Source organism: Pseudophryne corroboree, chromosome 1 (assembly GCF_028390025.1).
Source record: "Pseudophryne corroboree isolate aPseCor3 chromosome 1, aPseCor3.hap2, whole genome shotgun sequence".
Taxonomy (NCBI): Eukaryota; Metazoa; Chordata; class Amphibia; order Anura; family Myobatrachidae; genus Pseudophryne; species Pseudophryne corroboree.
The window spans coordinates 390,100,453-390,115,424 of NC_086444.1; the positions used below are offsets into that span (position 1 = coordinate 390,100,453).

Consider the following 14,972-nt stretch of genomic DNA (forward strand, 5'->3'; position numbering starts at 1 on the left):
ATTATTATTATTATTATTATCATTACTAGGCGATTCATCGCGCCCTGCGGGCGCTCTTCACACCGTCGAAAGGGGCTACGCCCCCGTAACCCCTATATAAATGTTAAGGAGTATAGAATAGTAGTTGTCAAATGTATTGTGGTGGACTGTTGGTATTGATGTTGGTTAAATGTTGTTTGGCAAAAGGGAAATGTGATGGTGAATGGTGTGTAGGGGGTTGTGAGTGTGTGTAGGGTACGATGTAGAGAATTAGGATGGGAATGAAATGTAAATGAAAACGCTTTGAGTCGGTAAAGTATGTGAAGGCATGTTTTACATTTGAAACACTTGATTGAAAACAACATTTTTGGTAAAGTGACGGTCGTCACCCAGGAGCTGTCCTTGTTGGTCTGTTGGTGTAATGTGTAGTTTGACGTGATGTTGGTTGCGAGAGCGTGATAATGCAACATACAGTTGTCCATGTGAGAAAACTGTTGTTTGAAGAAGAATGCCAACGTGATCAAAAGTTTGTCCTTGAGATTTCTTTATGGTGATTGCGTATGCGGGAATGACGGGAAACTGCCTACGGTGTAGGATAAATGGTAATGTTGTATCATTGGCAGCTAAATCAATTCGTGGAATAAATACAACGTCGCCTCTGTTGCACTCTGATAGAATTCTGCACGTTATGAAGTGATGTTCTAGTTCTTCGACAATTAGGCGTGTTCCGTTACATAATCCCTTCAGTGGGTTAAGGTTGCGTAAAAGCATTATAATAACGCCTTTTTTTAAGAGCAGAACATGTGGAGGCATTCCTGAAGGTGTTTGGCTGTGGAGAAATTCAATGGGTAAGTTTAAAGTATCGTTTGGATCTTCAGTGACAACAGAATCTGCACTGTAATAAATGGTGCCATGTTCTCCTAGTAAATCAATAATCTTGCGGTTAATGTCGAGAGTGTGAGCGTTTGTGGGTGCAATAATGACTCGTTTTGCTAGGTCCTCCTCCGACATCTGGCTTGCATTTTTAAAAATGGTTTCTATTAGATCGTCTGTTGTGACCATATGTTGTGGTATTAGAATGGTGGTATTGTCGGTGAAATTGGATATTGGTGGCAGAGTTCCCATACCAACTTGTAGAAGCCATTTATTGTGTTCAACTTGTCCTTCGGTGCGCATGTTGGTAGTAAGAGTGAGATGAGTGAAATGTTTCCACAGGTGACTTGCTTTAATGCAGCATTCTAGAATATCGGTTTGGGTTCCTCGGGCAACAACAGGAAGTGTTTGTCGAAAATCTCCGCCCAAAACGATGATTTTGTTTCCAAATGGTGTGTTGATGTTCATGATGTCACGCAGGAGTGTGTCAATACAGCGTAGTCCATGTTTTGGAAGCATAGTAATTTCGTCAATTATGATGAGGGTTGATTTACGTAATACATCAGCTTCTGGTGAAGTTAGACGTAGTGAAGAAACAGAGGTATCAAGAAGTGGGACAGGAAGTTTAAAGCCACTGTGAACAGTGCGTCCTCCTTTGAGTAAGGTAGCTGCAATGCCAGTGGTTGCAAATGGCAATACAATTTGTCCCTTTCCTCGTATGTATGCTATGAGTGTGGTGTACAGGAATGTTTTACCTGAGCCCCCGGGCCCATCCAATTAAAAACAATGGTTGGTAACATGGCTGTTATCCGCTGCTATGATAATTGTGTTGAATGCATGTAACTGCTGGTTGTTGAGCATTGCTATGAGTTTCTTTGCTTCGTGTGCTTCCTCAATGAGATTATATTTTTGTTGTGCTGGTGCATTTCCCGTAGGAGTTGGCAAGCCAAGCACAGAACAGGATAATCCATGTTGTTGAAGGATTGTGTTGATGTCATATAGTGCGTTGTTTTGGGCAATGTTTTCAGAATTGTGTTGCATTAAGTCAACAGTCAGATCAATTATGTGATTTTCCCACAATTTGAGTGGTTGAGCAGGCTGACAAAAGCAGCAGATGTATGCGAACATTTCCCTTAACTGTTTAGCCATAAGGTAAGTGGCTCCATCGGTTAAACAGTGATGCCATTCGTCATCGGATGCAAGTAGTCCTTGTGCAAAAGCTGCTGCTTTAAAGGTTTCACAGACAACATTATTGACTGTGCGCAATGCCTGGAAACTGATTGCACCGGGAACATGTAGAAGTAAAATGCGTAGGTAGAAGCGTTCTTCATTTTTCACATTGACAGTGTACATTCTGGCAACAATGTTATCACCTCCTCGTTGTCTTTTTTCCCAATTACCACGTGTATAAACGTAGTAATGTGGAATTTCTGTGTACAGCCATTGGTGTGCATGTGGATCATGTTCATTTAGTGCAAACCAAGATTCTAGTTTTGTTCTGCCTGTTCGGGCTGCAAGGAGGGCTTCTTCCTCATGACCTTGTTCAAAGATGATTGTTTGCTGGTGAGGTAGATGTACGGGAAGTCTTATTACAGCGTGTGAGCGATCGTGCATTACATATTCTCTTAATCTCCAAATAGCTTCTGGAGGGCTTACATAGCGGCAGTCAATGAAATTTTGTATTTCATTGTATTGTTGCTCTGGTTGACCATTTGGTGTTATGACCACATTTGCACAATCAAAGCCCTTAAAAATGTACTTGTAGATGTACTTGATAGCGTACAGTGAAGTGCACACTTCCACGTTTATGTGTGCGTTGTACTTTAGGGCTAAGTATGGATTGTATGGTACCACATTTTGATTGGACATAAGTACGCCTCGAACCTCTACTGTTTCTGTAGGGCGACGTCGGTATACAGGATATGTATTACGGTGTATGAGGGTGTTGTCATTAAATTCTTTTGGGAATTGCTTGGTACATTTGCCATTTTGCATACAGGGTGCGCGTGGATAGTTTGTGCCGCATGGACCATGTAGCATACAGCGGGTTATGATTTGCCGCAAAAGTAGATGTCCCACATGGGGTATTTCTGCAGAAACAATTTTATCAATTTTTTCAGCAGTGGTAAATTTGTCCTCTGCTCTCAGTGCAAGCAGTATGTGAGCGTGTGGAAGGCCTCTTTTCTGAAACTCAATGGTATAGACAAAGTCTTGTGCCTGTCCAAAAAGGCTATGTTTGGTTAGGTCATCAATGAGTGCATCGAGTTTAATTTTGAACACGCGTGCAACTAAGTCAGGTCTATCTGAAGTGTGTTCGCCTGGCCTTAAGTTGTCAATTATTTCGGGCCAAGTTGGATTAGCGGTGAAAGTAACAAAAACATCTGGAGCTCCCCATTTTGCAAAAATGGACATGGCGTCACAGCAACGTTCGCGCATATGTCTTGGTGAACCTTCAAAGGTAGATGGTAGAATGATGGGAACCCCAGCGGCAATGTGATTATGGTCTGCCATGTTTGCAACGTGGTCAGCTAGTCCCTGATACTGTTCTGCTCTTAAGCGTTTTTGATTGTGTCGAATGTAGTTTAATCGATTAGCCTCTACCTGCAGATAGGAATCGACTAACCACTGTTGTGTTAATTTTCCTGCATACATTATGGGGCTGAATTCATCTCTATTGGCTGTTAAGGCGGCTTTGTACTGCAACATGGTAACATAGGTGCGTTTTGGATTGAGTTGTGCTCCATTATAAGAAGCACAGTGCCAATTAGGTTGCCAGCCAGGTTCGCCATAAGGGAAAAGAAGAGCATATGTCATAGGATCCATGTTTGGGCTTAGAATGTTAAGGTTAATAAATGGTTGGTTTGGATCATCAGGATTTATTGTATATATTCTGATGTCGCAATGGAATGGTGGTTCTCCATCTTCGTTGACAAAGATCATTGCAACTTCGTTGGATGTGGGTTTGTTGTATCGTCTGTAATCCGAGTGGCGATCCCGTCTGAGGGCCATGCTAACGACTGGAACCTGTTGTCCTGTTTCAGCAGCAAGTTGGACTTGTTGTTTATGAATGTTCCGAATAAGCTGATAGCTATGAGCAAGGCGATTGTGTGTGCGAAAAAAACGGTCAATGGTGTCCATGATGTTGGGCCGACAGTCATCATTGGCGACATGTTCCTCCCGAAAGTTGGCTGCTTGTGTGCTGTCCATAACGTATAGTTGTGCGAATTGGGGTGTATGATTATTAACAGGCTGTAGGTGGGAAGTGCGATGATATGTCTGGCCGTGTACTTTGAACACGTAAGGGCCTTTTCCTTGTAAACTAACAATTTTTGCTCCCATTGATGCAAAGGAAACAGCACTGTTATAAGATCGGATATTGTCACGGAAATGATTGTGGTTGGGGTCAGTTGTGTCCGATAGTAAGTTGCATAGAAACTGTGGATAGTGTAAATGCACTCCATTTATGTCTTGTGGTTTTGGCAACTGAAGTTTGCCTTTGCGGCAGCAGCTTGTGAATTTAAAATCGGATGGACGCTCTGCTAGAAAATTCCGAGATCCACAGAACTGGCACATGATGTTGAATGGTCCGCAAGTGTGTGTGCTGACTTGCTGGTCTTGTAAAGGTATGTCCACATTATGTAGAATGTGTGTGTTTTGCTTTCGAATTGTGAGCTGGTGTTGTGCATCTGCTAAACGTCTTGCTTTAGTTTTGCTTTCAGATTGGGTAGCAAGGCTCCGCCGCTGAGAATTAGCATGTGCATTGCGGCGTACTGTGGATTGTTCCAGTGTTTCTTCTTGGAGTCTACGTTTGTGATTGAGTGCATCTTTAGTTCTCCGTGACTGACCCTGTGTATATGTTTGGTTGTGACGGCGAATGCGTTGAGAGTCTGCATGTTTTGTTTTTTTTTAGTTTGGTTGTCTCCAATGTCTGTTTTAGGAGTCTGGCTTGAGATGCAGCTTTGGCTTTTGTGTGCGTTGTTGCTTGTTGGATGTTTTGGATATTATGTGTTTGGGGAGGTAGTGGCGTTGTTGCTGAAAATGTGGCTTGCGAGGCTTGGCTTTGTTTGGCTCGCCATCTTGCTTGGCGCTCTTTGTTTTTGCGTTTTTTTCGTAAGACGGGATCCTCATCCAAATTCATAGCAATCTAGTGTAGTGTACATAATATGTTAGTTCCATGCAGTGTAGCAAGGGTGGACAGTAGACTGTTGTTAGGGAAGAGGGTATATTGTAGAGGATAGTGTTTGAAAATTGTGTTACCTGTGGTTTGCAAAGGCAAGGATTTTGTAGGATGTGTGTGTTAAAAAGTGGTTAAAGTGTGTTGGTCATAGACAGCGTGGGTGTGGTGGTTTGAGGTGCGGGTGGCTCCCGTACTGGGGCTGTTGAGAGGCAGTAGGAGGTAGCTGGGGAGGGTGCTTATTGTAGGCTGGATGTGGTAAATTGGTGTAGGGTGTGTGTGTGAGAGTGGGCAGGTGGGGAGGGGGGTTATTGTAGGCTCCATATTCTGGCTAGGTGTGGGGGGTGCAGGCTGTTTGCATGCTGCAGCAGATGAGAGGGTGGATGAGGTGGTTTGGGGTTGTGGGGTGCGGTGGGGCCTCTTGGGCTGGGTTATGAGAGGATAGAGGTGGGAGCTGGGGAGGGTGGGTAGCAGAGGCAGTATGTGGTGAGTGGGTGGATTTGGGGCGTGCATGTTGCCCCCGTGCTGTGGGTTATGACAGGCTGGAGGTGGAAGCTGGGGAGGGGGGTTAGTGGAGGATGGATGTGGTGGGTGGTGTGTGTGAGAGGTGGGAGGTGTGGAGGGGGGTTAGAGGAGGCTGGATGTTGGGTGTGTGGGCTGCTCCCGTACAGGGGCTGGAGGTTTGAGCTGGGGAGGGGGTTTAGGGGAGGGTAGGTGTGTTGGCAGTGGGGTGGGGGTTGCGGGCTGGTCCTGTGCTGCGGGTGATGAGAAGCTGCAGGTGGGAGGTGTGTAGGGTGATGAGGGTAGTGTGGGTGTGGTGTGTTGGTGTTGGGGGTGCCTGGGGTTTGCGTGTGGCGGCTGCAGAGAGAGTGGAGGAGGTTGCTGTAGAGGGAGGGTGTTGGAGTCCGGCAGCGCAGGTATTTGAGGGTGGCGTTTCCTGCTTCATGTTAGAGGTGAGAGGTGGGGAGGGGAGTAAGTGGAGGCTGCGTGTGTTGGGTCTGGGTGGGTGGTGCGGGTGTGTCCCGTGCTGCGGGTTTGGGTGCTTGGGTTTTGCGTGTGGCGGCAGCAGAGATAGTGGAGGAGGTTGCTGCTGAGCAGTGGGGTGAGGTGAAGCGAGTGGCTGGGGAGGCACAAGCAGGTAACCTCCCCCCCCATAGAGGAGAAGGGAATTTTTAAAAAGCGTGGGCCCCCCTTGACTCCTGAAACCAGCACCAGGCAGAGCCAGCCAGGGAGGGGTAATACCATAGCAGGGGACACTCGGTATGGGGTCCCCCTGCCATAGCATTAATCAACCCCCCCCAAGCTAGTCAGCCCAGGGTTGGAATTCCTGGGAAGTGGGGACTCCATAAAATAAACATGGGGTCCCCCTCCCGAGCAATAACTAGCACTGGGCTGATAGGCCGGAGCTATGCCCCGCACCCCTGGTGGCGGTGGGTGCGGGGTTCATTGGTAAATTGTTCTTTACTGGTGGGCTACAGATCCCAGCAAGCCAGTCCCAGCATGCTGGCACTTGGAGAACCACAAGTGCCAGCATGCCCGGACCTAATGAGCCCGCTGGCACCTGTGGTCCGCCTGTAAAGAAGCGTAATATTGTTCTTTACAGGTGGGCGACAGGTGTCAGCAAGCCTGTTCCAGCATGCTGGCACTTAGAGAACCACAAGTGCCAGCATGGCCGGACCTAATGGGCCCGCTGGCACCTGTAGTCCGCCTGTAAAGAAGCGTAATATTGTTCTTTACAGGTGGCAGACAGGTGCCAGCAAGGCTGTCCCAGCATGCTGGCACTTGGAGAACCACAAGTGCCAGCATGGCCGGACCTAATGGGCCCGCTGGCACCTGTAGTCCACCTGTAAAGAAGCATAATATTGTTCTTTACAGGTGGCCGACAGGTGCCAGCAAGGCTGTCCCAGCATGCTGGCACTTGGAGAACCACAAGTGCCAGCATGGCCGGACCTAATGGGCCCGCTGGCACCTGTAGTCCGCCTGTAAAGAAGCGTAATATTGTTCTTTACAGGTGGCCGACAGGTGCCAGCAAGGCTGTCCCAGCATGCTGGCACTTGGAGAACCACAAGTGCCAGCATGGCCGGACCGAATGGGCCCGCTGGCACCTGTAGTCCGCCTTTAAAGAAGCGTAATATTGTTCTTTACAGGTGGCCGACAGGTGCCAGCAAGGCTGTCCCAGCATGCTGGCACTTGGAGAACCACAAGTGCCAGCATGGCCGGACCTAATGGGCCCGCTGGCACCTGTAGTCCGCCTGTAAAGAAGCGTAATATTGTTCTTTACAGGTGGCCGACAGGTGCCAGCAAGGCTGTCCCAGCATGCTGGCACTTGGAGAACCACAAGTGCCAGCATGGCCGGACCGAATGGGCCCGCTGGCACCTGTAGTCCGCCTTTAAAGAAGCGTAATATTGTTCTTTACAGGTGGCCGACAGGTGCCAGCAAGGCTGTCCCAGCATGCTGGCACTTGGAGAACCACAAGTGCCAGCATGGCCGGACCTAATGGGCCCGCTGGCACCTGTAGTCCGCCTGTAAAGAAGTGTAATATTGTTCTTTACAGGTGGCCGACAGGTGCCAGCAAGGCTGTCCCAGCATGCTGGCACTTGGAGAACCACAAGTGCCAGCATGGCCGGACCTAATGGGCCCGCTGGCACCTGTAGTCCGCCTGTAAAGAAGCGTAATATTGTTCTTTACAGGTGGCCGACAGGTGCCAGCAAGGCTGTCCCAGCATGCTGGCACTTGGAGAACCACAAGTGCCAGCATGGCCGGACCTAATGGGCCCGCTGGCACCTGTAGTCCGCCTGTAAAGAAGCGTAATATTGTTCTTTACAGGTGGCCGACAGGTGCCAGCAAGGCTGTCCCAGCATGCTGGCACTTGGAGAACCACAAGTGCCATCATGCCGGGACCTAATGGGCCCGCTGGCACCTGTAGTCCGCCTGTAAAGAAGCGTAATATTGTTCTTTACAGATGGCCGACAGGTGCCAGCAAGGCTGTCCCAGCATGCTGGCACTTGGAGAACCACAAGTGCCATCATGCCGGGACCTAATGGGCCCGCTGGCACCTGTAGTCCGCCTGTAAAGAAGCGTAATATTGTTCTTTACAGGTGGCCGACAGGTGCCAGCAAGCCTGTCCCAGCATGCTAGCACTTGGAGAACCACAAGTGCCAGCACGCCCGGACCTAAATGGGCCGCTGGCACCTGGTGGCCACCTGTAAAGAAAATATTAAAATAAAAAAACCAGAGTCTTGACAAATAAGTTTTATTTCACAGGGTCTTCACCTGGGGGCGGCGGCCTTTAAGCTCTTTTGCCTGGCCGCCGCTTCCCCAGGGCTTCAGTGACTTACAGTTAAAGACAATATAGGACAAGTACAAGGTAACTATGCATAACTACACCAGTAAATGACAGAGATAAGTTCCAGGAGGCCAAAAAACTGTGTGATTTGGGCAGTTGAGGATTATTAAAGTAAGAAAAGGATAAGCACATGAGGGAAGAGGGCCCTACTCGTGAGAGCTTACATTCTAATTTTGAATCGAAATACTTTGTAATGATCAAATAACAATTTATTTTATTTTAAACATCAAGTATCTCAGAAAGTTACAGTTTTGAAATACTTTAATGTAACATGACATAAAATGAAACTGAAGTCTTGCACAAAACATCTTGTGTAGGTATTTGGTGTATATTTTGGTAAACATCATGAAGAAATGACATTTCTATGACTGCATCCAAGTACAGTGAAGTCAAGAAGTTTTCATCACTGGGATCGGTATGAAATACCTCCAATCAAAATACCGACGCATGTCGGTATTTTGACCTTGTCGGTATTTTAAATGTCGGTATTTTGTCCATGTCGGGATTTTGACCTTGTCGGGGTTTTGACCATCGGTCAATTAGTGTCGGGATTTTGAATGTCGGTATTTTGATTGGAGGTAAACTGACTACATCTCTCATCACTGAGTGAAACTAACTGCAGGTAAGTAAAAACATACTAAAACATAAATGATGCAAATGATATATCTTAGCCTAATTGACATTACCCCCCCTGTCAAAGTCGAAAAATATTGCAGTACACACATCACGTACAAACTACACACAGATGGCCTCCATGCGCGTACTTGTTCTGCCGTGCATGCACATATTCGCAATTTGAGTATGGTCGCTCCCGCGGCCCTGCGTATTAGCGCGTGGTATGAGTAATTACGGTAGAGTTTGTGATCGCATGGGAAAGCCATAAAAACACATTACATATTTAATCCAAATAGTGCACAATGTACACATAGTCTCCCTGCACCACACCAGCAAGTTACAATAGTTTAAATGGTATCAGAACAAAGGGATTCACCTTTACAGGATAGGAGGGGACAGAACAAGGTTATAAGGTGGTGTTTGGTATCCAGCTGTAGGGTATATTAAGAGCAATATTCCGGTGTTGGTTTGCAGAAGACAGCACGCTCCTGCGAATAGTTATGCGCAGGAGCAGAATATAAATATTAACTGTGTTTACTGTACATTTGGTATGCGGCAGGAACCCAGAGGAGACCACTTGCAAGTGCACCTGGAACAGACATCGCCCACCTATTCAAACCAACCTATGACCTCTCCTGTACTGTAAATGACCATCCCTGTGTCCAATGGACAAAGAGATTACAGTATCCATTGTGTTAGGTTATGGAATATTGTATAAAAGAGCCAGCTGCATGCCCGGTTAGACACAGACTCTGAAGGTCATCTACCTTGATGACTGAGGACCAGACTGGGAAGCGCAGGCGAAACCAAACACGTATGTACCATTGATTGTAGCCATTATTGTATTGTATTGTATTGTATTGTTATTGTAACCCCCTTTAAGTAATTACATGTTGTTGTGTCGGAACCCGGCATTTTAAGTACAATCTGGTGTCGTGTCTCCTTTCCTTGCTAAGGTTATAAGTGTATTTCAGTCACACGTGTAGCTGCTAAGTGCTCACGGTGTATCTTTGGGTGTGTACGCACTGAGTGTACTTTGTACGGCCAGCGCAGCATTTGTACACAAAGTACGTACACTGTACGGGGCCTGTACGCTAATGGTGTAAAAAGTACTCAGGCTAAGGATTGAGTACAGCGGCAGCAGCGGCTCCATTTAAAGTGTATTTAGTGTCTTTTTAAAGTAGTGCTTTTAGTCCTGTAAGTAAACCGATGTTTACAATTGGGGGCTCGGATCCGGTTTTCACATGCTCACACCCTAACAGGTCATAACAGACTTAATCTAGCAGTAAAGCGTGGAAAGTTATCCTATGTAACCTTTTCCTGGTCGGTGGATGTTCTGAAAACCCTATTTGTGTGCTGTTAGATTGCGTCTGCTCTGTCTGGCGCCAAAAGCATACACAAAGGGCACCGATACTTTGCATACTCTCTCACATTGTTGCCGATTTAGATTGCTAGATTTGTTTAGATCTGTGTGAAATCGGATACATTTGTTGCTATATAGTTACATTTGAAATAAAAGTGTCTAAGGAAGTAAATAAAAAGCACATCACGCAGGTCTGGCCCGGTCGTTAAAGGTTACACAGAACAAGTGGTTGTGCTTGTGAGCGATTATAGTTAGCATTGCTCACATTCATAGAGGTTGTGGGATTTGTTTTATTGTGGAAGCACGGTTTTGTACACGTGTCTCGGACAAAGTACAGGACCGTGCACGCAGCATAAAAGACACGCAGGCTCGTGTGTTTACGCTAAGTGGGTAAGAGTGCGGATGCTAAGTATAGATTACACAATAGTTTCGTTTAATTAAAAGGTGGGACAGTAGCCATGCTACAATAGCACATAACTATCCGTTTTCAAAAACAGATTAGTATAAGACTTTTGTTTAAACTGTATTGCCTCTGGGGGTAGAGCTGCCGATCAGAACGAGTGAAAAATTTTCTCTACAGAAAAACAAAGCATATTTGAGTGACTGAAAGTAGGAGTGAATGTATTGAACCCCGGGAATTCGGGATCCCGTCGTTAGTACACCAAGTGAGTGGAGGCTTGGCGGCGTGACGCAGCTGACTCACGTTAGTATAGATTGGAATACGTAAGTCGTGAGGAAACTTACACAGGAGATTGGTAGGAAATTGTGAACTTGGTGACCCATATAGTTTTATTGATATGCTCCGGCTGAGGTTTTGCAGCTTGTGATTCGATTCCAGTGGTCGTAGGGCGGATAGGTAACAAGTACCTATACGCTGTGCGATTGGACCGCGCGTTTGTGGGTGCGATACATAGCGCAACTTGATACCCCTTTACGAGCTTTGCATAAAATCAAGGTATCATTATCGCTGTTTAGAGCATACGCAAGCGTGATTTGTGTGCAAGTGCATAAAGGGAGTTTTCGCTGGTCTCTCTCAGGAAAATCTCCAACGGCAGATATTTACTGGAAAATGTAAGTTACTCCTAAAAACTTCCAGTAAATATAGCTCAATTAGGGGCCCTAAGTTGCTTACATCGCCTTCACTATCGACAGTGTATGGTAGTACCGGCCAACATGGGCGAGATTGGGTGAAAGCGCTTGGAGAACTTTCACCGTCAGCCTTTTTTGAGTATTTTGGTGTTTGTGGGAAAAGGCTCACAATTATGGGAGCGAGTTGCTCAACTAAGGGACATATGGTAGCCAGGGTTCAGGCAGAAGAGTTGCGGCCCAAGGGGTCCGTGAGGTTTATAATGTGTGAGAAATATGGTCCACACGCTGAAGTTTATTGTGACGAATGGATACGTATGACTGACAACGATAGGGTATCATTCCCTAGGGTGGGCAGCTTTGAACCAGAGGTACTGCAGAATGTAGGCAGTAAAATATGTCTGCTTAAATCCAGAAAACAAAGGATTAGACATAACAATTGTTTAAAACTGTGGCAACAAGAGGGGGAGATGCAAAGGGAACAAACTCACAAAGCAAGTTCCAAACCTAGCAGGAATGAGGACACAAATACACCATTATCGACATAGGTCGAGAGGGAAGAGATGGCTACAGTCAATGGTATATCTATGAATGATAGTAGAATGCAAGAGAAATGTATTAACCCTAATTTTTGCAAGATGTATCCTGTTTTGAAGTCTTTTCAAGGTTATAGGTCACAGGAAGATGAAGGACCCAGCCAAATAGCAGCTCTCATTCAGGCAGTCGCCTTGCAGGAAACTCAGGTGGGGCCTGTCCATCCAGTTAGAGCAGTAACAGTATTCCCCACTGAAAGAACTGGTGAGGTCACAGCTACCGGTAAGTGTGAGACGGGTCATTGCACAGAGACAACAACACCTTACAGCAAACAGATTAGGAACGGAACGGTAGGATTACATCCTGTCTTGGAAATAGTAACTCCCAATGGGGGAACCGATAGTCAGGGAGTAATCCTCACCAGGAATAATGCAATGTTTTGCCCGTGGTCCAGAGCTGAGCTGCTGTCAATCATTTCAGAATTCCCCGATCCCCGGAAGCATTTAGCCAGATGTGATAAGTTTATCAGAGATCTGGGTAATGCTCATGAACCAGCTAACAAAGATTGGCGGATATTTTTGAAAGCGTGCCTACCCCCTAATATTGACACCCAAAAATGTATCACTGATTGTAGATTAGAGTCGGATAGTCCTATGACTGATGGAAACAATCAAGAGAATGTGGAACGAATTAACAGGCAATTACAGTTGTATTTCCCCACTACTGTTAACTGGAGAAGAATTTTCTCCATAAAACAGAGGGAAAATTAAATGGCATCCGAATATTTCCATCGGGCCCTGCAAATAATGGATAGATACATTGGGATATCAGAAACAGGGAACAATGCGAATTACAGGGAGGTGGTTGTCTCTGTGCTAATGTACGGGCTCAATAAGACAGTAAGGGACAGGGTACAAACATCTTTGCCTAATTGGAGAGGGGCCACAGTAGCTTGTCTTAGAGAGTGCGCAATTGAACACCACAAGAATATTGCTAGGCGCAGAGAACAACAGGAGGAGAAGCTGATGACAATAAGTTTACAGGCTCTGACAGGAAAGCCCCATCAGACCAAACCCCAGACCCCTGCTGTTTGGAAAAGACAGAGAATATGTTACATTTATAAAAAGGAAGTACATTTTGCTAGAGATTGTAAGAGTAGTAGAACACATAGTCAATATAGACCCCTAGACAGAGAAAACAAGCCACATTATTAAACACATAGATGGGATCAAGGGACATATAGTAAGGAATCACGAGCCATATAGAAAACACAGATTTGGTTAATGGGAAGAACGGAATAAATGCAACTTTACCCTTTTGACAAAACTTGCTGGGGTTAAGATGAGGCCTCTAAACTGTTGCTTCTTTATCTAGCAGAAATGGCCCCTGATTAACAACAGGAGTTTTGTTAGAGATGGTATACATATAGCGTACTCCCGCCCAGGAAGTACAAAGTATGTTGGATACCCACGAAGACTAATGTTGCATTTCACTGTTCTAGATGCATGTCCATCACAGGAAGAGGAAATTATCTCACAGATACCGGGTTCCCTACGAACTTAGGATGGACAGGACATTGGATTGATGGCTGGGATAGTCCCAGTAGAGATACAACACACATATAATTTTTTTTAGGGGTATAGACAGTAGAGAATCCCTTCCCCATAGTGCCCAATCCAGTTGTCAAATCTTATAAAACCCTCCTTGCCTCTAATAAATCTGTTACTAACCTTTATGTGATTTTTCTTCAAAGTTTCCTCCTCATCTCTTACGTTCACCGACAGGAGGGTACAATACATGGACCCGATTACAGTTCAAACACCACATGCCTACTCAGTCCTTCAGAGTTCTGCCCAAAATCAGTATATCTCACCAGCATAAGGACACCAGTATTAATGCAGTGTGCCTGGTCATGCACAAAGAGTGGAGAATGAGAATACTGGTGAAGGGAGACTGTGTACAGACACCGATATGCATGATGGTGTGACAGCCTGTTGGTGAATACCAAACCTGACATTTTCTTTTTATTTTACTATTTTTCCCCTCTCTTCTCTCATCCAGAGATGGTTTACTTCACACAACACGATCAACACACAACAGTTAATTGAAATGCAAAATTTGTGTTCCCTACAGGAAAAGGCAGTCTGGAGGGCAAAGGGATATGGCCAGGAGTCCTCAGGACTTTGGACAGGTGGACATGGTAAGCCGGTGGCCCCCAGAGCATATCTTCCAAGTCTAGCTGAGGTGGCACATGGTCTGACTCATCTGGGCAAAGAGGGTATGTGCAAGCTGGTAAGAGCCTACTGGTGTGCACCAGGATTCTCTTCTCATGCAGGTAAGAGAGACATGTTTTACTTGCTTGAGGAAGAATATTGGAAAGACAATACCAACAGAGCCATCCCATATCCCTCCTACAGACGGACCTTTTCAGGTAATACAAATCGATTTCATACAGTTACCACCCTGTAGGAATTTGAAATATGTGTTAGTTTGTATTGATGTATTTTCCAACTGGGTAGAAGTGTTCCCTGCTGCCACAAATACTGATACGTTCACTGCAAAGAAAATTGTGCAGGAATTTGTGTGTAGATATGGTATCCCTAGAATAATTGAAAGTGATAGGGGTACCCATTTTACAGGTGAAGTCTTTCAGGTCATGTGCAAACTGATGTGAATTAATAGCAAGCTGCATACTCCGTACCGGCCACAGGCGAGTGCAAAGGTAAAGAGAGTGAACAGCACTATTAAGAACAAGCTGAGAAAATTAATGGCTGAAACTGGATTGTTGTGGCCAGAGGCTTGGCCACTAGTGTTGTAGAGCATCAGAACCACTCCCAGGTCTCCACTTAACTTATCACCCTTTGAAATTCTTTTTGGTCGACAACCTCATGTAATGATAGACCCCCAGGATGATTTGAAATGCAATAATGAAGTGACTGTGAAATATTTGGTTTGGATGAGCCAGCAGCTGAGAAATCAACAAATAAATCTAAAGCTGGTG

General features: G+C 45.7%; 1 protein-coding gene across 1 annotated transcript; it reads right to left on the reverse strand.

Moving 5' to 3' along the window:
• Positions 1–312: 312 nt before the first annotated feature.
• LOC134951436 (uncharacterized) lies at positions 313–4,425 on the reverse strand. The gene is given in 1 exon segment (XM_063938659.1): positions 313–4,425. A coding segment is annotated over 1 exon segment (4,113 nt).
• Positions 4,426–14,972: the final 10,547 nt, after the last annotated feature.